Below are 25,882 nucleotides of genomic sequence, written 5' to 3'. Positions count from 1 at the left end.
TAAGTAAGTAGTGGCTCAGATTAAGGGGTATTCTGAAACCTACTCTGAGATCTAAGAAAGCAGCAATAGCAAAGACTTATTATTTGTCAGTGAGTCATTTCTAATGCAGAATATTATCTCCCTAATGTATTTTTTCATGGACTTAGTTACTTGGAAAACAATTTAAGCAAAGTTTAAATTTTGAAAAGCTGGCTTCAAGGTTTGTTTTGTTTTTCTCACGAAGTTGGCTTTGCCTGGAAAAAGCAAGACATTTGGCATATCTGAATACAGAGGTCTCAGGACTCCAGCCATGTAGTAAGCTAAATTCTATTTTTATTGCGAATGATTGAAAGCGGAAAAACTAAAAGCAAGTGTTAGAACTTTGGAACCCACACAGAGTCACCAAAATTCACATTAATTCAGCAAGGAGAAGCTGTTGCGAACTGAAAAATATGACAGGTTCATTTTGGCCAAACGTGGGTTTTTTGTATGCCAGTTACAATGTTGATACTAAAAGATACCTGAAACTTAAAACTAATGGGGAAAAAAACCCAATTCCCTGTAAGTTTTTAAAAGTTACTTTTAAACTTTCAGATTTTTAATCAGATTTAACTGATTTGGAGTTGGAAAGTCCTTCCAATTGTCTTCAGTTAGACTTTTAATAATTTAGAGGTAAGGTTGATATCTAATGTTTAAGTAGCCATCTAGACAAATAAAATGAAACACAGAAGATCCTGTGTGCTTTAGATCAGATTAGGTTCAGTTACATGTAGTTCTTTCATGTCCCATGTACCTTAGTGTCCATTTGTATTTAGTTCTTTACCCTGGTGAAGGCAAAAGACAGCACCACATTCTTCTGTGGTACGGTGATATTATTATTTAGAGGAAAGAGGTAAACTGGTGTCTCGCATAAGCTGAGTTGCCATCATCAGACTCTGTTAATAGCTAAGGAAATGCTAAAACTTCTTTGGTTCTTAGACTTATACTAGTTCCTTTTAAAAGACATCCTTACTTGTATTCAGCATTATTCTCCACCTTCTTTTTCTACGAATACACTTTTCCGTTTCCTTTCAGACAAACTCTGATTTATTATTTTTTTGAGAAGTTGCAGGTTTTTTCCTTTTTCTCACACATTACATTTTTTACACAAGTAAAATCTACCTAGGAATTACAGTTCACTTCATGAAGGATATTGTAATTCTTTTTAATTCTAGTTCAATATAAAACCCTCCAAATTTTAAATTTTTCAGTTAGAAAAATTCTACCAGATTGGGTATTTCCTGTTCCAAACCTGTCTCAGAGCTGCAAACCCTACTTTGCTCCATCTCTGGGCTGCAGCCGCACTCCTAAAGAACAGAGGAAAGGACCCAAGAGAAGATGAATTTGTTGCTGAATTCTGGTGAAGCTTTGTTGAGATCAAAATATCTTCATAAAACATCTTGACTCCAGGGAACAGGAGCCAGAAAATGCTGCCTATTTTCTGATCAGCACTGGTGTTAAAAAGATTCCTTTTGGGTTTGCCATGAAGACTTGGCTTTTTGAAAGTGCTTCATTGGTATGAACTATTTCTTTTTCATCTGCTCATGAACTGTCTTTTACCTCATGTGCTCATATGTTTGTTTAAATGCCAGGGAATGTTAATTACTTACAATTTAATAAGACAATTAATTAAGGCACAGCATAAGTACAAAGTCAGAATGCCTGTTGCTTTTCTCAGCAGACAACTGATAGCTTTGAAATACTAACAAAAGCCAAGCTTTAGACATACAAGGCTATTATAGGGCCTATTATTTAATGTAGAGGTGAGTTATGGGCACATACTGAAAAAAAATTATCTTCATATAGAGACCACCGAGAATAATCTGGAGCCATAAGAAAAACAATAGATATTTTTTAAAAATCTAATAAGGAAGCTAAGGAAGTGGTACATGAAGTGAAATCTCAGCAATAAAGTAGTCTGGACATGTAATCAGGATGATGAAAGATACTTCCAAATATCTTCTGAGAGGTTACTCCCCTTTTTTTTTTCTTCATGTCCATGGAAAATGGAGAAGATTGAGTAAAATATAGAATTTATTAATGTGATTTACCAACAATAGGAGAAATATATGGTTGGCTAAAAATGTTCTAGTAGTGAGGACAGAAAAAAATTCATTAGTTGTGAGAAAGACTCTTAAGATCAGAGAGACAGTAACAGTGTAATATATAACCTACAGTGGAACGTTTTAAACATTTCAGACAGGAAGGATTCTAGTAATCTGTTTTAAACATGATGTTCCTGCTTGGTATGCTGGGTAAAGATTTTTTGAGTTTGCACTTGGCAAGAAGGCAATAGGTTTCTACCACTATATCTGTAAAATTTATATCTGATAATCTGATGAATCATGATGTAAGGAAGTTTTATTTTTCAGCCTGATGTTTTCCTTTCTATAGATGTATCATGTTCCTCCTAATTATGGTCAAATGGAAAGAAGAAAGGCAAGAAGAGTAGAAACAACCAAAGGAAGCATAAGTGGCTGCTTGTAGAAGTTTCACTGATAGTCTTCCACAGAGTTTACAACACATGACTTAATAAAAACCACAGAATAAGAAAAATTTATGGCACTTTTTATAAATTGCAGACTGAAACATCGAAATTACTTTTATTCTTATTTTCACATGTTCTGTTTAGTTTTAGATGAATCTCCAGGGGAAATCTGATATTTGTAAATGAAAATAAATATATATGCCAATTAATGATGGCTTTTGGATTCAATATATATAGACAGTGCAGTCCTAAATTGCCAATGCATTAGCATGTCCATTTATTTAATATTAATAGTAGGTTAGTGAGTTCATTTCCAGAAGTTCTTATGTGTATATTGTCACAATATTTACTCAACAGTTACATGAATCATCACCTATGCATGTATCATCCTACTTATGGCGCCCAAATGTTTGTTTCTTTATTGGTTTTATTAACTTTTCTAATGCCATTTCCTATCCTTGGAGCCATTAGTTTTTATTAAAAAAAAGAAAAACAAATAAACAAACAAACAAACAAACAAAAAACAAAAAAAGGGATAAAAACCAACCAACCAACAACAAAACAAACAAACAAACAAACAAATTAGGGTGAAAAATTCTATGACTGCAAGCACTTCCAGGCTACATCAAGGTGTCCTAACTTTCATTTGACAGCCTTGCTGTCTCAGATTGTGCACTTACTTCATGAGCTATTTTCCATAATAACAATTCTTCTACTAAGTATTGCAAATACTGATGCTATCAAATTACTAGCAGTAACCAGTAGAGTAAGTCTAGTATTGAATACTTCTTTCATTACTTATACATGAAATCTAGCATTGTAGCACCAGGAAACCATGCCCTGATCAATGCATACATATAGAGGTGCTGTAAATTTATGCGACTAGTATTGATAATCTGTAATCTCAAAATGAGCAAATAAGGGGACAAATTAATACAACACACAGATTGAGCAATGATTTACAGATATGGTATTAGCTCTGTGTCTGGGAGTTCTTCAATTAAGTTTTTCTTGTTATTTACAACTTTTCATTGGAATTTTCAGAAGAAGAGAGATGTTGCCAACAGAGATTCCAAACAAATGAAAACAACTGTGAATATTTTAGAACATCCTGGGTCTACTGGTTTCATGTGTGCACAACACCAGTAGCATAACTTAATGAATGGTGAAGCAATCCCTGTCATGCTGTTGTGGATAACATTATCCACGGACGTATGTATCCTGCCATCAAGTGTGATTTCCATTAATTAGTTCAGCAGACTGGTTGATGTAGTTAGCTCCAGTACTGATGGCAACAAAGCTGCCTTTGTTCAGGCTTCAGTGAAGGTTTAACCAGGATTCTTGGTATTCTTGGTGGCTGAAGCCTAAGTTGCTATTGCTTAGCAACTGGTGATTACTAATCAGATTAAAGTTACATGTGCTGTAATCATTCTTAATAGAAAGGCATATGATCTCGAGGGAGTGTGTGTATGTGTGTGAGAACAGAGGGCTGAAGATGGATGTAAGCACACATCAACATGTGAGAGATGGAAAACTACTGGAGTGAGCTTGATAGCATAGGAGGCCCTGCTTTCACTATCTCGATGATGTAGTAAAATTCAGGGTGGTGGAGGGGGGATTTGAGCATAATATTGCATCTTTTTGTACCAGTGAAAGCATTACACAAAAATATGTCATGTTCTATTTCTTTCAAAGGTGTCAATTTTTAGTCACTGATAATTCCCTTTTTATCCATAAATCAGAAAACTTTACGTGAAGTTTTGTGGAGAAAAAAAATCCTTCTCCCTCCCTTTTGTGGAATGAGCTTTTGTGGAATTGTTAAGGCTGTAAGATCATCAAGTCCAACTGTCCATTGAGTCCACCATTTGGGTGATGCAAATGATGGTAATTTCAAAGTAAGTGTGGAGGATATTTAAACAGGTCTTATTTTGTGGATTGAACATTTGAACGGAAAACACCTTTTCAATATCACAGAACTTATAAGGATTGCAGGTTTTCATGACTGCAACAAAACTAGGTGGTGGCCTGATCCCAGCAAGCAGCCAAAACACCACCCAGCTGCTTGCTCACTCCCTTTCCTATGGGACAGAGAGAAAATAGAAGGAACGTGAGAAGACTTATGGACCAAGATAATGACAGTTAGTAAAGGAAGTAACAGGTGTACATGGCACCAAAGAAAACAGAGGAATTCATCCACTACTTCCCATCACAAGGCAAGTGTGCAGCCACTCACTGGAAAGAAGGGACTCAGCACCCATAGTGATGACTTGGGAAGACAAATGCCGTAACCACAAACATCCCTCCTTCCTCCTCCTCCTCTGTGCGGGCTGACATGAAGAAAGCAAGCTTCATTCCAGCCAGACCCAGCAGAAACTGAAACTTTTCTGTTTGCTTTTTCCTTTTTGTTTTTTTTCTTTTTTTACTGGATGGGTTAAGAGGTATATGACCACTAGTGGCAATATGAGAAACTCAAACACATTTTTCTGCTTTTTTTTATTCTACTTGACATTATTTGATTTTTGGCATGGTGAATCAGCCTCCCTCTGTCTTAACAAATGTTTAACCATTTAAATTAATTTAAATAGCTCTAAAAAAAACCCCAAACTAGACAAGATCAAGGCCAGAACATCAAGATACTTTGAATGCTTGATCAGTGTGAGGGACTCGGTTTCTAACCCCAAACTTGACCCAGATAAAGTAACAGCTGACAGCTGATTCTCCCATGCTGAATCATTGTCAAAATTAGCAAGTTCTTCCAAGGCAGATTTACATTTCTCTTTGACTGGAAGAGGAAACCTTCATCAAAGCAGAAACATTCCTGCAAATAAATTTAGGTCTCGATGAGTTTATATTTTCTAAGAATAGGAAAAAAAAATGAAAAAAAAAGAGAAGGAAAAACAACACCAACAAAAACCCCAACAACAACCCCCTTCCCCACAAAAGTACTTATTCATCAAGGAGTAAGTCATGAAAACACTCCCCAGGAAATCCAAAAGGATGGGATGCATAAATAAGGCATGCTTACATGTTGCATTTTAAATAAGAGACTGCAGTAATGAGTACAATACAGAGCATAGCCATCAGTGCTACCAGAGGCAATTATCTACACTGATGTGATGGGAGATGATTCCACATATAAGAACTGAGGGTGTAGCAGTCAACTTTAACACAATAAATACTTTCAGTACTGGAAACTGATGACTAGAAAGTCATTGATATAAGCTGCCTGTCAGGATAGCGTGTTTTTGCTTATTTGGTTTTAGCTGCCCTTTTCACACAGTCATTTTCTTCCTGCCACCTGTAAATGCATGGTGTGTATTCAGTGCCTTTGCCATTTTCCTTTGGACTGACTCCAAATAAAATTTAACCAATGGAAGGTCTTTTATGAACAGACTGCATAATTCAACTCAAATTAGCTTTTTGCTCAGAGGCCAGAGAATGAATACAAAAAGTTATATTACTTTCAAAATAAAGTCATTAGTAATCATTAAAGCAGCAGCCAAATGCAGACAGCATTACAGCTGCATTAAAAAAATGGAAGTGGAAGTCAAACATTACTACTAATCACTGCCATTGTCCGGAAAGAGCAGAAATTAAGCACTGATTTAAATTCATTTTAAATCCCATTACTGAGAGATCAAATTGCTAAAATTGTGGAGGCCTTACTCATGGATTTCTATAGAACAAAACCAGCTTTGCATTCTGAAACACTCGCAAATGTTCTTAAGAGATACCAGAATGACAGCCTAGAAACTATATCCAGTTGCATGGGTGAATAATGGGCATGTGGAGGAAAGATTCCCAGTACTGTCTTGCTGACATGACTTGACTCTGATGGGGTGAAAAGTTGACAGGTTATTTTATTCTCCTTGTCCTTTCATTCTGAGACAACAAAAGAGAGATGAAAGTTTTGTCTTGATGGACACCTCTCCTGTGGGAATTGACAGAGTTCAGTAATTCATTTTCAGCCAAGGAGTTTGTCACTACCAGTCTGGGCTTGATTTGAACATTGCATCAGAAATTAAAATCTCAATATTCCATTTGCAGCTTCTGGACTTTCTGATGACTCTATTTATGACCCTATTTATGGGTTTGAATAAACAAAGATATGGAGAAGCAAAATGGCACAAACAGTAATCATTTGTTTTCCATTTGTAATGTGAGCTTTGAAGACCCTTACACAAGCCTTTCTCCTCCTTCTGCTGAAAATGCAGCCATGGCTGAAATAATGGAACTATATGTAACATCCCAGAAAATGTTTATGGATGTCCTAAACAGTTACTAGAGTCAGATGGTGAAAAAAATGGATTGCAATTGAAAGATACTGTTTTCAAGGTACTGAAACTGCACAACTGTAAATTAAATGGTATGTTAGCTTCCTATATATTTTGTGTCTGTGATTGCCAGATCAAAATGAAGGCCCTGCCACACCACTGTGCTGCAGAAGTTTAGTAAATCACCATGTGTCATCTGAGCCTTGGTAACTGAACTTATTTACACCGTTATACTGTTGGCAGATATGATCTAATTCCAGGTACTTTTACCCCCAGGCAGATGGATAGTTACACCAGCAGAGCTGATATTCTTAAGCACATTAAACCATCCAAATCTGATCAAGCATCTAAGTTAATATTATTAAACCCCTTTTTGTTGATTTTTTCAGCTGTGTGAGTTCTTCCAAAGTGCAAGCTGGAAGTATTCCTGATCATGGATTGTTGCCAGGGCAGGAAAAGGCCGGGCCAACATCTGTCCAAAGCACCTTTAGTGTGTTGCAGATACAGGAGAATAAAGAGTCCATGTGCATAATGTTGATGACCTGGGCTCTGCGTGGGTATTTGCCCACATACAAACCTCAATGAGAAATTCTTGTAGTGGACAAGGTCTGGAAAGTATTTTGCTTTGTGACTCAAGGAGGATTAGCAGCACTTAAGTGTGGAAGAATTTAGGTTGTTCCCCTCCCAGTGTAGCAGCTACAAACATAACTGCAGTTAGCAAGGTGATCTGAATAAATACCATCCTTGCTGAGAGCAAATATTTGTATTCAGTTTCTCAGTTCCTTTTGAAGTAATCTTGACAGTCCAGCTTAATGTCATTTTGCTTTAGGCCCTCATTGAGGACCTGAGGTGAAGAGCCTGGCAACCCAGCACTTCCCTTAGTCCCTGGACATATGGCCTCGACAGTGATCAGTCTAGAGCTGGCCACTTCTCCCCATTAACAGTAGAAGACAAGGGTGCACAGGGTCCCAGATGCTTCAGTGAAAAGCCTATCCTTGAGAAATGAAATGAAAATTTAATCGCTTTTGGGGACATCAGTCTAGCAAACTTGAGGATTAGGAACTGGCCAAGCATCTGTACACCTTTTGCAGCATCCTAAATATTGATTCTGTCCACCCCACAATACAGAGCTTATAATTTTGCTTTCCAGTTTCACTGGCCACACACAGAATTGATTCTCCCTCAGCTTCATTTCTGCTTGCATCAGAAGGAAAATCCAAATAACCCAGCAGCTGCACAGGTTGTAGTTGAATGTCGCAACCAACAAACAGAAAGGTCCACCTCAGCCCCATTGTAACTGGTTTTAAAATATAATGAGTCACTGAGGCTGTGTATCCTAAGCAATCACAGAAATATCTGCTATATATTCCACAGTTTTTAGAGCAACTAGAGAGAACCCGAAGAGGGTTGCACCTGCTGTGCAGAGTACTAAACAAATGCATTAGTAGGAAAGCTCTCCGTGGTGAGGTAGTTGGCAGAAACCTTTCCTTTGTAAAGCACAACCTTCCTGAAACTGAGACTGTTTATGGGTCAGTTCAAAACAAATTCCTTCCTAAAGTAAAAATGCAGGGAAAAAAGAGATTTCTAAGTGTCGAAGCATCCTATTTTTACATTTTTAGAAGTTTGATTTTTCTAGCTTGAACATGGGCTGCTTCAGATATCTTTTAACTTGTGAAAAAGGCAAAAACTGCACAAAATTAATTTGAAAATATAGATGTTTCTTTCACTTTAGATTCTCCCTTAACAGTTTCATTAATTTTAGGTTATTTCTTATGTGTGCTTTTATAATTTATAGTTGAAAATTGCTGTGGGAAGGGCGAAAAGTTTGTTTGGTCTTTCCAATTATTTGCAGTCCTTCTAAAGACCTTGTAGTTTAAATACTTCAGTAGAGCAGCTAGTTGGGAGTAGACATGCATGCACAAAATCCTCAGGTGAGCTTCAACCTGTGATATATTACTTGCACCTCAATAGGTTGGAAGAAGAGGAGGAAAAAAGAGAAAGGAAAGACTGGTGAGGGAGGATTAAAAGGAAGAAGAAGAAAAATAAAGCAGATCTATGAAGGAGATGGAAAAGAGAAGGATATGAGACAAGGGAAAGATGAAAAAGATGAAAGGAAGCAGATGAGAGAGCAAGTCTTGCGTTGCAATTGCATGGGAGGGGGAAGGGAGAGGAACTAATGACCAATCACTGGAAAATGCATTAAATTTGAGGGATGAATCTGAGCATAACTTCAGCACCATCCACGGGATGATGAAAACAGGGCAAAGAAAGGAGGCATCCTGATCCATCACTCTGCCTGCTACAGCTGCTCCAGACCCATGATTCTTTCTAGGAAGAAACCTTGTTGTGGTTATTGCTATTTTTGAGAGAGAAAAATGGCTCATTTATTAGGTACTGCATTTCATATCTGCTTAAATCCCCAAAAGGAAGCTACATATTATATATCAAATAATTGTATTTGCTAAATAAGAAACCCTACCAGCTGTCAATCATAACACCTCAGTATTTAGGTGTTCACAGAAATCCTCACTGAGATCCTCACAAATTGACTTGTGTAGTAATGAAACCCATAGGCATCATTTTTCCAGTTATATAGAACTTCATCATCTAATGTCAAAAGGCCTTATTGGGGGGGATTCAAGACTGCAGCTACTAAAGTTAATTTCTGTTTTCAGTGGAATTGCTGGCTTTGCACTCACATCCCATTGGGGTCAAAGGGTTTTCATACTAAATGTCTCCTACCATGGTAGATCAGTGTAACAAATGCAGTTGTTCTGTAATGTTAAAATATATTATTTACTGAACATTTGAAAGACGGGGACACTGCTCAGACCTTTTACCCCATAAACCAAATTGGTAAAATCAGAATGCCATGACCCACTAGTAATAATTGTGCTTTTTACCAAAAAATAAAGTAAAATACAATGTGAGCATATCTAGTTTTAACCTGAAAGTGGAAAGGTTACAAAATCCATGTTCTTTTAAACATAGTTTAATATTAGAGATCTCAGTAATTTTTAAGGAGAGTCTTAAAGAAATGCTTTTCGTCAGAATGAATTTGAAATATATTGAAAACTAAAGGTTTTTCTGGGGTATCCAGAAGTCTTGGGTTCGTAGAATAAGGATCATGATTCACAATAATAAGATAATATATTTTTAATATTCCTACTTTTTAATATAGAATATTTGAAATTCCTCTCACAGATCCTGAAAAGCAATAAAAAGTAAATAGCTCAATTAGGGGCTTGACACAGTCATTCAGCTGTGAAAAATCCAGGAAGAAAGGGCTTTTAGAAATTTCTTAGACTCTTTGAAGTATGTCATGGAGAGCCATGTCTGAACACGATGTCTTGTCACTGACTTACTCTTTTTTTGCTTACAGTCACTTGATAATTTTGTTATGGAGAGGTAGAGTTATTTAACTGAATTAGTCATTTAAATTCTAGAAAGACTGAAAAGTGACTCTGCTTTAAGAGTCCCTGGCATTATATAACACATTTTTCCATTTATTGCTTGAAGTGGGACAGGGAAGAGGAACTTGCAGACTTTGGGGTAAAAAAGGATAAGGTTCCTCTGAAAGAATTCCAAGAAGCAAAATGTCCCTGGCTGGCTCAGACAAGGTTTCTGTGGGGAACCAATGCCTTTCAGGGTGATCACAATAGTGCTAAGGCAACCCGTGTTTTGTGGATAATTTGCATCTACCAACAGCTGGGATGCAGGAATTAGCGTACCAAGAACAATATGATCCCTGACAGCTTCAGTGGTCCCCTGCAATATACTTTATTCTTTTTCCAAGACAGTACGTGAGGGACACAGTCATCTCCTTGTCCCCGATTTATTGGGCTGTGTGCCTGGCTACTCTCTCTGACAGCTGATGCCTGTTTTCATAGTCCTGCTGTCTGAAACTATGCTGTAAAAAAGTGGACAGGGTGAATGAAAGCAAGAGATCAGAGATTCCTTAGTCCTGCTCTTCAAGGGGTGGGGAGGGTTTTTGGGTTTATTAGTCTTGGTAGTAACCTAGGGATTCTTCAATATTTATTAGTGTAATATATAAGAAAAATATATTTGTGTTTGGAAAGTGAAACAAATTATCTCTCTTGGGCACAATTTAATATGACTAATGAATTCTCCAAGTTATGAAAGGGCAGATGAAAATATTAAAAAATAAAATAGAAGAAAAAAGCAGAGAACCACATCATACCACAGGAAAAAGCCATACTGTAAAGCCAATTGAATTTCTGGCCTCTGTGTCTGAAAGTGGCATAGCAGAGTAACAAAAATGTACAGAGAAGAGTGAGAAGGATGATGAAAGATTTAGAACAGGTTTGCCACAATAAAATACTAAACAGATTGCTTCCCTGGTTTGGAAAAGGAAGGAATAAGGAAGGGATATTGTAGACGTCTACACAATTATAAATTATATAGACATAGTGCATAGGGCTCAATGATCCATTATTTTTCACAACCAAGGAATAGAAGCACCTAATTTAATTATCAGGCATCTTGATAAACAAACAAAAAGGAAATTCTTTTTCAAATAAAGCATAATTAAATTGTGAGGTGCATTGGCACAGGATGCAGTAGAGGCTATCAGTATAAATGGGCTCAGAGAAGATTAGATAAATCCATAGAGGATAGATCCATTGATGACTATTAAAAATTATGGTCTAGACTAAATTTCTGTCTCAGGAAGTCCCTTAAGTGCTGATTGCAGGAAGCTGGAAAAGTATTGTAGGCAATGTACGTATTTGCCCTGTTTCCAGCAACATCCATTTTGGGCCAGTGCTGGAGCCAGCATACCAGGATAAGCAGATCTTTGCTGGACTCATCAGCAACACTTGGGTGTCTGTATGTCTGTGTGTGTGTGAGAAAAGCAAGAACAAAAAAAGAGAGTCTGTGATGAGAAAAGCAAAAGCAACTTAATTAAACAATGACTTCCTCTGACTGTTAATACTTTTTGCACAGGCCTCTTGCAAAGGAAACCTCAATAACCTGAAATCTGATACTATCATCTTTAATATTTATTTCAATCAGAGTTTTCCCTACCCAGCTGTGTATTTGTTGCTTCTCAGCATGCTGTCAGAACAATGCATGAGAATATCGTATTGACAATACTGCCACCTGGCCTACGTCTGTCATGTCATGGCTGGGCTTCACAAATGAAGATTTGGGAAGGGCACTACCCACGTTTGTTACAAGCACGTTGGTGGCTAAAAAGGCCAATACGAGACAGGCATGTCCAGTTGCAAAAGGCACAGCAGAAAGACTCCTTAGGTGGTATATTCTGCAAGGCACGATTCTTTCTGCATTGTCTTTTTTCCTCAAGAGTGATCCTGCGTGCGTTCTCAAAAGCATCAGCAGCGTTATAGATGGTGTGTCTCCAGACCTCCCGATTGGAGGCCAGAGTAGACCAGCGATGATGATCAATATGGCCAAGGCTGAGATGTTGTTTCAGGGAGTCCTTGTATCTCCTCTTCGGGGCTCCTCTCTTGCGGCAGCCGGTGGCAAGTTCACCATAAAGCAAGATCTTAGGGAGGCGGTGGTCCTTCATCCTTGAGGTGTGTCCTGCCCAGAGCAGCTGTGTTCTCAGTAACATGGCCTCAATACTTGTGACTGCTGCTTGTTCTAGAACAGATGTATTGGTCACATAATCTGACCAGTGGATGTTTAGGATTGTTCAGAGGCAGCGTTGATGGAAGTGTTCTAGGAGACGCAGGTGGTGGCGGTAAATGACCCATGATTCAGATCCGTATAAGAGAGTAGACAGCACTATGGCTCTGTAGTAAATTAAACAGTGCCAGAAAAAAGGCGCAACAAATAGGAATTTGATTATTTGTAATAGCGGTCAGCGAGGTCCCTGTCTTAGTTTTAAGCTTGGCCAACTAATTTTCACTGTCCCAAATAATTCCCAGGGAATTAGCATGGGCAAGGGACCATTCCTCATCACAGTTTGAATGAAGCCAACCTGTTCTTGAAGATATGGCTGGACCACAACAGTTGGCATCATGAGAGAAGGAGCCTTCACCATGTCTAATTTACTATATAGATGTTATAATATTGATTGGATGTAACTTTTTGAGGATTAGACGAGGAAATTTATAGGTTTACCAGAAGTGATTTTGGTTGCTTGAGGAAGAGCTGAACCAATCCAATTAGCTGTCTCCCAGGAGGGATTAGAGATCCATAACAGGTCACAGCCATGCAGGCATTTGGTTATTTCCCATAGGTCAGGACCAGCCTCGTGAAAATTATGTCTGTTCTCATGACATAACCAGAACAGACTGGGGATATCTTTGGCTAGAGTCAAAGGCCACCTGCAAGAAAAGCTTTAATTGCATAGCGGCCTAGTGGACTTTGAGGTACAGGAGATATCTCTTCTAGATCTCTAAGTATGTCTAGTCTGGGAGCGGTGATTTTGTTTTCTCATATCATGGAGTGATATGGTGAGTGGCCTGTATTCATACTCTGTACACATTCTGTGATCTGTAATTATATGATCAAATGAAATTGCAGCTGCAGCTTAATTCAGATATTTTAAGGCCTGTGTTTTCTTTCATCTGTTGTCAGACAATATAGCAGGCACTATAAGACAAAACTAAAAAACAACAGCTACCACAGGGAGTTTGCAGGCTGAAGGAAACGTACATATAGAAAAAAAGTTGGTGTGTGGTCCAGTGTGGGCTAATAATAACTAAATTAAATTCCATTGAACTGAGAAGTTCAATATCAGTTCTAGTCAGTCTTGCTCTTATATTGTGATGGAGAAGGCAGATAATTGATTGTAAGTCTTGCTGATATGAACCTTTTAAAGTATGTGAGCAACAAGTCCACTGAGAATGGGGCCTATTTTGTGGATGGATAGGTTATGGAAGAAGTGCAGTTAAGAGATGGAAACAGCATGCCTGGTTATTAAGGATAGAATGAATGCATAAAAAATGAGGGCCAACATAAAGGCATATCTTGGTGCAAGACTTTGCAGGTGAAGAAACAGAATTTAAACTGATATGTCATGTCAGATAGTACATTGACAGGTTAAAATTGAGATGATAAAATTTGAAGGATGGGCAAAGTGATTATTCATCCCTGCCACAGAGCATACCTTTGCCCAGATTTGGCCCATACCAACTGGTGCTTCCCTAGATAATGTCTCCTTAGCAGGGTATGGAACAGCACAAGCCAGGGCACACTCCTAACAGACATTCAGCCTGTTCTGAGGACAAAAGCTGTGCCATGCCAGCTTGATCTTGGGTGCTGGCCTGTGTCATTTCCCACTGTGCATGTACTAGCTTCAGGGCTGAATGAGCCGTCTGGATCTGTCAAGCTGGTTTCAACTCAGCAACGTCTCCTGACGTTTCCAAGCTTAAGTCTGGAAAACTTCAGCTGTGAAAGGTTCCTATCACAGTTTTGAGTGTCATCTGTGCAGTGTTGCACTGGAATGCATGACAGATATATCACTTTTTTAAAAAAGAAAATGAGATACTATATGTAAATGACAGTTTGTGCTCTCCTACTTATGCAGATCACATCATCATTTTACTATACATTCAACTTTCATAGAAGCTGACATGTCTGCGCTTTTAGAACCTTTCATTTTTTGTCACTATTTTGAGCCCTTTTGAGACTTTTCCCACTATTTTTTAGTTTCAGTTTCAGAGGAAGGTTCTTGCTTTCTGTTTAGACCAGTCTGTGATTCAGCAGTTTGTATATTGAGATGTGTTCCTTGTCTGTGATCTGTGTATTCCATACATTGTTTAAAAACTTTTATCGTAAATCATCCTATTTTCATAATCTCATCTTTGTTTGCAATTTTTTGCCCATTGAAGCATTCCATGCTAAGAGAACCATTTCCTTCTATGTCCACTAGTGTAGAAAGTTCTACTAGTAGGTAGCAAACGGCAAGCTGAGATACTGTGAATTTTTGAGATAGAGAAGGTGAATGACATAAAATAAATACACTCGTTCTATGACAGGTGCATTTCAGAATGTGCCATAATTCTGTGATAATCTCCATGACTTCATTACTATGACATATGAAGGTTGCTGCTGTGCTCATGAATGAAGGACATGCTTTTCATTTCTGTGGTCAATAATAAAAATTATAATTTCTGGGAGAAATTTAAACTGAATAAACAAAGACCATGTATGTCTGTTTCTGAAGGAATAATACAAGTTTGAAGTACAGTTCAACCTCATATGAAGATTATCTTTGCAATACTGCAAGAGCCACTGAGACTCTAGATTAATTATGCCTCGTAAGTGAAGAATACAAAAATTGAATGTCTTCAAGGACTGAAGGAACTGACAGTAGCCTTTTTAAAAGACAATATAAATAATGAAGTAGTGCTGTGAATAGGTATAGTCATAAAATATAAAGAAATAAGAAGTCCTCATGCTTAGGAAGTAAACTAATCACTAAGAGCTGCTCATATCCCTCATACAGATTCATAAACTTAAGAAAATCACAAAGGAATTCTAAGTTCCTTTGAAATATTTGCAATTGACCCTATTCAAAACAGAATACAGCTTTTCTGCAGGAAGGAAATTCTATCTCTTTGTGCTCTCTATAGGCTCTTCTAGACAAAAGGCTCACTGACACTAACAAATGTATTCATGTAGGATAGCTACAAGAAAGAAATTAATTCTAATCCTAATTCTACTGTAAAATTGAGACAGAAAGAGATAGTTGTATTGTCCAAATTTGCACAGGAATGTTTACAGCAAAGTCAGAATCTGACTTGTGGATCCCATCGCATGACCTTTCCCTTAATTTTGAAAAGGAATTTATTTTCTTTTTTTTTTCTCCAACTCTTCAGACCCACAAATGTTTAGTTTTCTTTAGCCTACTCCTAACATTTTAGTCTACTTTTGGGCAGAGCTTGTTATAGAATGCTAATTTCTTGCAAGGAAGAAATAATGTTATGCATAAATTTTGTAATTGTTTCTGAATATATGTGCATGATAGACCTCTGGAATAAATTTATAGCTTTTCAAAAAAAAAAACACTACTCTTTCAATATTTTCAATATTTATTAACATCTAACATCTACTGAAGTTAGCATAAGATCTCCTAGTCATTTACAAGAATGTAAACAATCCTTCTGAATATTTTTGTTATAGCTTTTATTTGATTCCTTATTCCTTACTCCCGTGCAACCACATTAGAGGACAGGCTTATGAGTTATACAATATAGGCGGATCATGTGAGCAAGGTCTCCATGGGAACTGCCTAATTTGTGCTTTTATTTAATTAGAGTTGTCCATTACCTTTCCAAATGAAGTTTAATTTAAATTCATGTGCCAGTCATTTTAAAAATTGTGTATGACTTTTTATCTGTCACTAACTGAGATCTCTTGAAGGCTGTATTTTATCAGAGTGAGTTTATTTAACAATTGAGTTTATAAACAAGATGTTTATTTGACAGCTCAGCCTATCCAACAGTCTTAACATCCTTGGGACTAATTCTCTAGGCAGCATCTGTGCTATATTACCCATTGTTATCAATTATATATTCTTAACCTCAGGAATTGTTAAAATCTCTGAGTAATTGCTTGAGAGATCCATATGAGTACATTAACTCATTTTGCTTCCTGTGAGATAATTGGGGAAAAAAAATCAAAGTACAAATAAAAAGTTTACCCAAGACCAAGAAATATGTAAAACACATGTGTTTGTTAAATGGAGCATTGAAATGGGAAAAACAATGTCTATTGTAAGCTGCACAAAAAAACCCAGCTTGTCTGATAGAGAAATTGAGGTACTCTTAAGAAAAGTCTGAGTTGGTTCAAACTTCCATGAATGTCTACCTGAGGGTATGATAACAAGAACTGATGCAAGTTATTTAGAAGTCATCAGTCATCAGCTGTGCAAAAACTATGGTCTGCAACACCTGATTTTATCTTTCTCTGAAGAGCTGGTGGTTGAACTTACAGCGAGAGGCTATGGAGTGCTCCATAGCTCTTCTCAGGGGTCTGTGCTTGTAACACACACAGATGGAAAAAAAGAGTAAAGTAAAAGGCTGTATATACTCAATAATTTCCACATATTTGCTGGTGTTGACACCAGCAAATATGGAAATAGGGAAAAAACATAAAACTCATTAAAAATATAGTATTGGGTAAATACATGAAACATGTTACTGTGATATTTTGTATCCTAATCTATATATTCTTAAACCAATCTTGCAATTTACAGAAGTGTTACTGACCCAATTTTCCATATGCAGCTCTGTTATAGAAATATCTAAACTAAGTGCCTGGTCCAAAGCTAGTTTGTATTCCAGCATGACAGGAGGGCAATGCAGCGGCAACAAACTGCAACTCTGAAAGAGGTATAAGCAGGGTAGCTCAGAGCTGCACTCAAGCCATTTAAGTGGTTTCTGCATTCATGCAGAATATACATATCACCTGCATTTAAGTACTTTTCTAGAATTACAGAAGTGATGTCTGGCACAAAAGAAAACATTACTGATAGGAGAAAGTCACCATCACATCATTGTCAGAGTTCACAATGGCAGAATTGAACTGATTGTGTATAAAAGGTAATAAAAGTGGCCTGAGAATCATAAGTGGAAAGTGCTAAAGGTGCAACTGGAAGGACTGACAATAAGGATTCTTCTGGAATAAATACATGAAGCTTAAAAGGCAGTAGAACTCAATGCAGCTGAAAAAAGTTGAAAAGAACAATGTAAAAGATCTTATAAAAAAGACATTTATTAATATGACATTAGTGATTTGAAAATGTCTGGCAAAATTAAAAAATTAATAATAATAATTGATGAGCATTAGAACAACTGGCAAAGAGGGATAGATACTGCAGATAATAGCACCTCAGCAGCTTCACGTTATCTGAGATACTGAATGGTAATAGGTATCACTGAGTGGATTTAAAAACTAGTGGAGAGTTTATGTCTGGATATAGAAAAATATCAGAGGTATTAAATAGCTACTTTGTTTCTGTCTTTTCAGAAGAAGAGGGTGGCGATCTGCTCAAGTCGGGCTTCAGTTTTCCAGGGACGCCAGAGGAGGAGCTAGGTACAGATACCATCTCTCAGATAACTGGTACTGCTTGAGCATCCAGAGGCTGGGCACAGCCGCGGGGTGAGGCAGCAGGAGGCTGCTCTGCGGTACAGCCTCCCTTCAACCACAGAGCCCACAGCAGGCATGGCACCACGTGGTGTCAATGAGAGTGGCCAAAAACCTCTCAGTAAAATCCTTCTGGGAATTTCTCACCTGCTCTATAAGGTTAGAGAATGGAAAGCAAAAAAAACACATCAGATTTGGGTAACACCCACACAACCAAGAATTCAAAAGAAGAATTACCAACCTTACTTCTTTGTCTTTTTCTCTTTGTTTTACCCCTTAGAAAACATACTAATTGCAGATGGAGTTTTCAATGTTACCTTTTCAATTTGAATAAGTAACAAAAGCAGGGAGAAATCAGAAAATCTTAAAGTCCACAAGTGAAATCTTGATACTTCTGTCTTACAAAGCTGGTAGTAAAATATCCCACTGGCTTCAGTTTTATACATTTAGATTGGGCAAAATTGTGTTTCTGTTCCTGTATTTTCATATTCAGATTCTCACTAGTTTATGTGAAATCCATCAAAATTTTGATTTTTGTGCAATTACTTTATGTGGATTTTTTTGGAAGAGAAATATAGAAAGTGATTTCTGTGTGTTTGCTAGTTAAAGCTCCCTTTATTCAGTGTGAGCTTACTTACATTTCAGAAGTCAGTATAATTTTTCTCTTTTTGTGCATATGCTTACGTTAATACATTGCAACAGTTTATTTTGTGTTATTAGGATATTGTTGTAGTTGACAAGAATACTATAAGCTCTCTCCCTGACTGTATTGTTGCACATTGTTAGGAAGATAAATCATAGTTGCTATATTAAGGAAAAGTACGCAAGCAGTTTGAACAAGGAGCATGAATTTAGGCAGGGGTTGTCATTATGTTTGAACAATCTCTTAGAACAGGATTTTCTAAAACAAGTAGTGTTGTCACTCAGTTACACTCAAATCAGGAAGTTCCATAAATGTTCAGTGTAAAAATATCTGTATTGGACTTAATATTCAAAAACAAGTGAAAAAAAGCTACAGGTAAGTCCAGACCCAAAGACTGGACAGAAGGAGATGTTAAGAAGAGACTGAAGAACCTTCAGGCAGTTTCTGCCTTAATCAAAACAGTGTAAGCAGGAAGATATGGTTAAACATGAGGCTTCCTAGGAATCTCACAAGTGGATCCTATGGAGGAGTCATGAAATAAGCAAATATCTCAGCCTTCTTGGATGTTTGGAGGTTTTTCGTCCTGCTGTCCCATTTCGTAGCACACAGAAAGGAGTTCAGATGGGTTAGAATCTCATCTAAGAGATGGAAAGTAATTCAGTAGTAGATGTCTAAACTGTAGATCTCTGGAGTTCCTTTAGAATCAATGAAGAGTGATAGACTTTTCCAGGACATAGCAGGTTTTGCCTACTTAAGAAGCTTAGTGTAGAGTGAGATAAATCATACCCTAGAAGTGTGTCAAAATTGTTCTCCTTCCCATTTGGTTGAGAAAGAACTGCAGGATTTCTGAAGCCAGAATAAATGATATATAAGTCAACAGTATTAAATGTCAGGTGTCTACAGGAGCAAGGGCCCTCATATAAAATAGGCAATAAACATTGACACAAAGATATGTGCTAACTGATCAATCATACAGCACCGTAACTAAGAAGATGGGGATTAGTCAGAAAGGAGAAACAGGAAAGCCAGAAACATAAAATCACAACCAGACTACAAATAAATTAAGCTGCTTTCAAAAAATTTCAGCTATTTATGGCAAAAGGACTGAAAAAACCCATGCCAAAAACAAGGGCAAGGAACGATCTATCTTTGCTCCTCAATTATGTACTCCTGTTGGAATTCTCTGAAACTGAGTACCAAAGATCTCTAGATCATTCATAGAAAGAGGTGAGTGGCTTTAATATTTTCAGAAGACAATCCTGTCCTTCTGACTTAACTATCAAACTGCAGGTGGCCAAAACATGCGGATTAAATGTTATGACTGGGTTACTAAAATTATTAGAGAGATACCACTGCCCAAATTAAGGCATGAGACCATATGCCCAAAGATAGTAAATGTGAGGTAGAGAAAGATAGAAAAGAATGGGAAAAAGAGGGGGGAGGGGAGAGACAGAGAGTACAAGAGAGACAGACTAAGTAGAAAAATATCACCACTCCGGGGATTATGACAGAAATCTTCTTCTGGTCTTCTCAGTGGTGAGGGTTCCAGTCTTGTCAAAGTGATAGCTGAAGCCTGGCTCCATGGAGGGAAATCCAAGATAGTGAGAGAAGCTCACAAAACAGAGTCCATAAGGGTTTATATTATGCTTAAGATAGGTGGAAATGCCCCGGTACCTCCCCTGGGGCTGAGAGTTTCACACTGGGTGATGTAGTACTGGATCACAGACATTTCAGGAGTTTTTGACACCTTCTAAGAGTTTACAGCTGCCTGTTACGTGAGCACAGCTGAGCCAATTATGGCCCATTGTGGCCCCATCAGCAGACATGAATGACTTCAGGCTTCATGTGAATGTCTGGTGCTTCCCCAGAAGGGAGTTAACACAGCTGAGTCACTCGTGTAAGGATTCGATTCAAGGGATTTGCCTCTTTCCTCATCTTGTTCAACACCCAGCTTGTAGCCTGATTGTTTGAGCCATTAGCATTCCAGTGTCTCACACTAGTGGATGGTTCTTCTTCTTAGTCCTGGGATAACTGGACAGTAGTAACACCTTTATCTTATCTCAGGTTCCCATCACAGTTCAAATTAGTAGGCATATTCAGGGAGGGCTGGGCTTCAGTGAGCAGTTACTTCTTTGCACAGTTTACTACAGTGAACAAAAGTCTTTCAGTGATTTTAACAACATTTAAGACATCAACCATTTCAGTGTCTCACACTGGACACCATTAGTAAAAACATATGATGTCCCATTCTCCCCTAGAGAAAATCACTGAAATTGATAAGGCTTTTATAAAAGTTGTTGGATAGTAAGTTAAATTCTGTGTAGACAAGCTCTGTAGTTATAGCTGTGCTAGTGTAATACAGCTCTACCAATGGATAGGATATATCTGTCTGTCCTTCTGTCTTTCCTCCAGTATTGTGTTCTGTCACTTGAAGATTTGAGTTCAAATCCATTAACTGAATATAACATTAGTGAAAAAACTGCAAACTATTAGATATTTCTCAGTCTCCACTTTTTATTGCTGTTGCATAAGTATAAACTTAAATATTCATTGAAGAGAAATCTGATTCTGGGTGAATACTGTAATCACTGAGCAATGGAAATGGGCTTGCTCTCTTTCTGTATATACATAACCCAGTGACTACTTCATTATTTTGTATGAACAGCCTCAATATGAAGGACTGTTAGAGACCTCCATTCCAGAAGAAAACACAGAAAGGGCTTTCCTGGTGAAGTGAAATAGTTTCCCAAGTCAAAGCAGAGTCAAGATGATGTTCTTTAAGGTAGTTGTAACTGCAGGGCCATTCATTATTCTAAACTCCCATTGTCCCAAGGAGCTTCAAGTTATGATCTCTCTGGTACTGAAGAATTTCTGACTCCAAGCCTTTATTTGTAAAATGAGTTTAGTATTTCCTAGTGAGGTTTTAGGGCTTTGGTGGGGATTAATTAATGTTTGCACAGTATCTCACCAGAGTGAAAATGCTGAATAGTCATTAAATAATATTATTAATAAAATGATCCGCTGCCTTAATTGGAAAAAGGTATCAAGGGATGGGACTGATCTCAACTCTTTTACACCATTGATTCTATGAAAGACTTCATTAGATAAAACAGGCAGAAATGCAATGGATTCCTTCAAAAAAAGCTTACCCGAATGTTCATAGTCTGTTCTTGAAAACAATATTTTATAGCTTTTCCATTAACATTTATTTGTCAACAGAGTTCAGGGCGATAGGTATTATTGTTACAAGATTCACATACCGAAAATTTCAATTTTTTTCACTAGTAATATCTCAAATCAGCAACCTGATAAAGTGTAAGATAAACCATACTGATATGGTTTGAAGCTGGCTCCCTGCCAAGTCTCCAAACCTTACCACAAGAGTTCCCACCCCCCCAAACCTCAGGGAGAAGAGGGAGAAAAACAACCAAGAAAACCCGAAACAAGAGAGAGACAGCTAAAGTGGTATATATAAATATATTTACACTTATATTACAATTATATACAATTAAAATATATATACAGTTTCACAAGGGAAAGGGAAGGGGAAGGGAAAGGGAAGAAAACCAAAATAAAATATATATATATAAATCAGTAGCCCGAGATGTAGTAACTAAAGAGTTAGTAGAAATATCCCACCACTCTCCTTGGGACAACCGAGAGTCGCTCCAGAGTCGCTCCGGGACGATCGCCGGCAACCTCCACCTCCCAAGGTCGACAAGGCCTTACCAGGCCTCGCTCCCCAACACGGCAGACTCAACAGCAGGGAACCTGCACCTCCAAGCCGCCAGAAGGAAAGAGAACAAAGACCTTCCCTCCTTTCTTCTTATAGTCTGGTTTACGTAAAAATCGTAGGGAATACTGGGTAAATCTAGACCCTGCCTTGGTTACAAACCAAGGAAGGCCTAGACCAAACCACCACAGATATTCTTCCCAGGAATGCCAAGGCAGTGGAAGGATTAAAAAAGGTTTATTTCAGATGCAAGGACCACTTCCTAATGATGCTGCACACACCAGGCCCCCAGGGAAAAAAGGCAATGCCCCGCCTTCTCCAAGGCTTCTTGTATCTTCTTTCTCTTCTCCCCCACCCTCCCTGGCCTGAGGAGGCCTCGCACATGTCTGCATGTTATGTCTCTGCATACCAGGGAGAGAGAGAGCTTGCTCACAGCTTCTCCCTGCAACTTTATCTGAAATGCAGAAGGAAGACAACAAACATCTAACCCCTTTGAGAAGGCATTTTACAGTCTTCCTAAGCAAAATCAAGTTCTAGCTTTCTGTCACAAATTCTTCCGAAATTATACCTATCCCTACATAAATGTAGCAGAGCAAGAGATCTGACATGCATCATCTCATGCAGCTCACTGTAAGTCATGAAAACTGAAGTTCTTCTAATTCCTAGCTTTCATCTAGCTGGTGTTTATATTATCTGAATAATGTTAGTGTATTAGAAAATAAACATTTTATAAAACTACTCTTTTCTATGCTGTCTAGAAATTTCTCACTGTCTTATTTACTTTAGGCCTGTAAAAGATAAGGCAACATTTTGCTTTGTGTGTTAAAAGCAAACAGTGCAATCTTAACAAGAGACAGAAAAAATGCCATGTTTGAATGGCATTCAAATAGTTAAAGAAAGGTAAACAGGGAAGATGGGATGAACTTCTCTTTAAATATAGATTTTAATAGCTAACATGCACAGAGTAAAAAGGAAAAAATAGATTATCGAAAAACTATTTTAACACCTTTTTATAGGTAAGGAAAACATTTATTTTACATAAGTTTTATGCATAGCCACTTCGAATGTCAGGCAAAGAAAGAGAACTTGCACTAAAGGCTTTTTGTTTCAGTAAATTACTGTTTTCTCTTCAGGAATGGATATTGAGTTGATGTTAAGAAAAAGGCTGAAACCTGTAAACTAGGTTGCAGTTACTAATAATGCTCTTAACCTGCCCCAAATGCAAAGTAAACTCTAAAGGAGTTTAAGCACAGGTTACCAAAATGTATTTTTATTTCACAGTCATGCTTTCGATTAATTGGTAAGGTTCAAGTGTCAGACAGTAACTCATGGTTATTCAATCGCTGTTGATCGTATGATCATGACATTATGACCGTATGAGTTGAAAGGAAGAAAGGATATAACCGTTCTTGAAATTAAAGCATAAATAAAGGCCTGGCTTTTCAGTGTGTCTCTCCTTCTACCAAATTATCCAGCTTTACTCAGTGTAGTCAGTGTCTGAACACTTCACAGTTTTCAAGGGGTTTAGCTTCATGTACCAGGCACAACAGGCAATTTTCCCAAGGACAGAGAAGGGATTGTCAGTGAGCTCTTGGCTCTCTTCTGTGGCACATCCGTGACTCAGTCGACCTTCCCCCAGAGCATTCAGGGATGGTTAAACATGTGTAGACTTTGATTGGAGTTGGTGGGACTTCAGTCAGAAGCAGGGCTTGGCTACATGGAGTAAATTGCACCAGTGACACTCATACCTGTAATTAACAGGCACAATACCAAACACTCTATTCTAAATTCTTAGATGGGCATTATCCCAGAGACTGAATATATTCCTGGTTTCTGACACTAATCCTCAGAGGTACAGAAGTTACTTTTATTCTTTTGCTATGGGGAAGTAAAGTAGAGAGTCTACAATATATCCACAAAGGTTAACTGCAACCCAGTGAGGCAAGCTCAAGCCTCTTTGTGGCAACTGGCATAGCATTGCATGGCCATATCCTGAACCATACAAAGAATTCATGGCTGGACAGGAAAACCTAACTGCAGATTTCCCAAGTTAATCCTCTAACCACAGGGCTATCTTTCTGTCATGTAATAAAAATATGTAGCCAAGTGGTTTGGTATGGCAGTATAAAAGTCTTTTAAACCTGCAAGACATTTTAAACATGAGGTGACCCATTATGATTCATTGTCACCCTATTATTTGCTTATTGTGACTAGATGAATAGATACTGGAAAAAAATAGCCTTTTTTATTACTGTTATTCCATCATATCTCTAAATAATTGCACTTCATATCCTTTCTTTTTCAGTACCCAGAAACTGCAGTGTAGAAGCATACTGATGAGATGATCAAGATCACAGAAAATGTTAATGAAATAATACAAAATGTTTTTCAGAAAATAAATTTTGAACTTTAAATTCCTTTTAGTTATGCTTCAGAGCTTATTCTGTGAATAACTTTCAGTCACAGTACAAAATCATATCATATGGATTAAGCATCATATAAAAACATGCTAACTGTCCTGCATTTTAATTATAAGCTGTTGGCAACAAATGCTTGCTAACAATCTGCAGACTAGAAGCTATTTCTAAAAATTAAATACCTCATAATGTCAAATAACTCTGCAAAAATCCCATTAGGCTCAAGGTCAATTCACAAACAGGAAGATATTTGTAAGGATGCAAGATTAATCAAAGAGGGTATTTGTTATGAATTATTCATTAATTTCTACTACAGAATACAAGCAGGGTTATGCATTCATAAAGAAATATTTCCGTTCTAAATTATTTCACACGTGGGATATTAGTAAAGGAGGGACATTTTTCTCTCCCTCGTGCCCTGCTGACCTCTGTAACACCTGGGTGCATCCCTGCCATGCACCATTTACTTTCCCATAAAGAGCGCAATGGCTGCAACAGAGATGAGAGACTGACTCGTGACTGCTTTGTTGCGCCTGCCTTCCTCAGTGAGTGTCTTCACTGATTTGTCCCTTTTCAACAGAATAAAATGTGCAGCCTTTTAAATGCTTTCCCATGATGAGCAGCTTAAATGATGTGCTCTCTATTTCCCCATAAAAAAAAATTACCATTCTCTACCTCCACATTCATTATAGGCTGCTTAGGCTCTATCAGGAGTGACACAATTTATTGGCTCAACCAGGCTGGTGGAGATACTTCCAGCATAGAGGTAAATGACAAGAGTTTCTTCTCACAGTGCTGGGCACATAGGCTGTTGATTCTGTCTGTCTTCTTAAGGGGATTTGCACTAGAGTAAGCAGTGCAGCAGGGTAAACACCAGCAAATATTGCTTATATGATCCCAGCTTTCGAGGGTGAGTTCAGTTGTCACCTTTCATTGTGCAACTTCATATGTACTTTTCCTCTTTTTACAATGTAGTTTCTCTTCATAAAAAAACCAAAGAGGCAGCAGGGTATTAAGATGACCTGTCTAAAATTTGCTCAGAGTGGGAGTACTTACACCATCACCTTGTGCCAGGAACAGGGGTCACAGTTTGATGCTTCCCTGCCACATGTAAAATCTGGGTGCTAATGGATGTGGGAAAAGGCAATTAGTGTTTGTAATGTTTGTCACAGATCCAAAACAGAGCTCAGCCAGGCAGAAAAGAGACAGCACCCTGATTTGAAAAAT

At 37.8% G+C, this 25,882-nt stretch overlaps 1 protein-coding gene across 12 annotated transcripts in view; it reads left to right on the top strand.

The window, feature by feature from the left end:
- The window catches only part of DLGAP2 (DLG associated protein 2), a 399,013-nt gene that overhangs the window by 276,910 nt on the left and 96,221 nt on the right, over positions 1-25,882 (top strand). For 7 of the 12 annotated variants that reach the window (XM_027640973.1, XM_027640963.1, XM_027640962.1 and 4 more), the window contains one exon: positions 17,746-17,811. The exons of 4 other annotated variants lie outside the window; for them this stretch is intronic. In XM_027640973.1, coding sequence (XP_027496774.1) covers positions 17,746-17,811 — 66 coding nt within the window. Of the gene's footprint in view, positions 1-17,745; positions 17,839-25,882 lie in introns of all 12 variants that reach the window. One more of the 12 variants, XM_027640961.1, reaches the window with a different exon arrangement.

The sequence above is a fragment of the Corapipo altera genome, unplaced genomic scaffold, assembly GCF_003945725.1.
Source record: "Corapipo altera isolate COAL_440 unplaced genomic scaffold, ASM394572v1 46, whole genome shotgun sequence".
NCBI classification, from domain to species: domain Eukaryota; kingdom Metazoa; phylum Chordata; class Aves; order Passeriformes; family Pipridae; genus Corapipo; species Corapipo altera.
The sequence above is the reverse complement of the archived record's forward strand: the minus strand, read 5'-3'. Positions and strand labels throughout refer to the sequence as shown.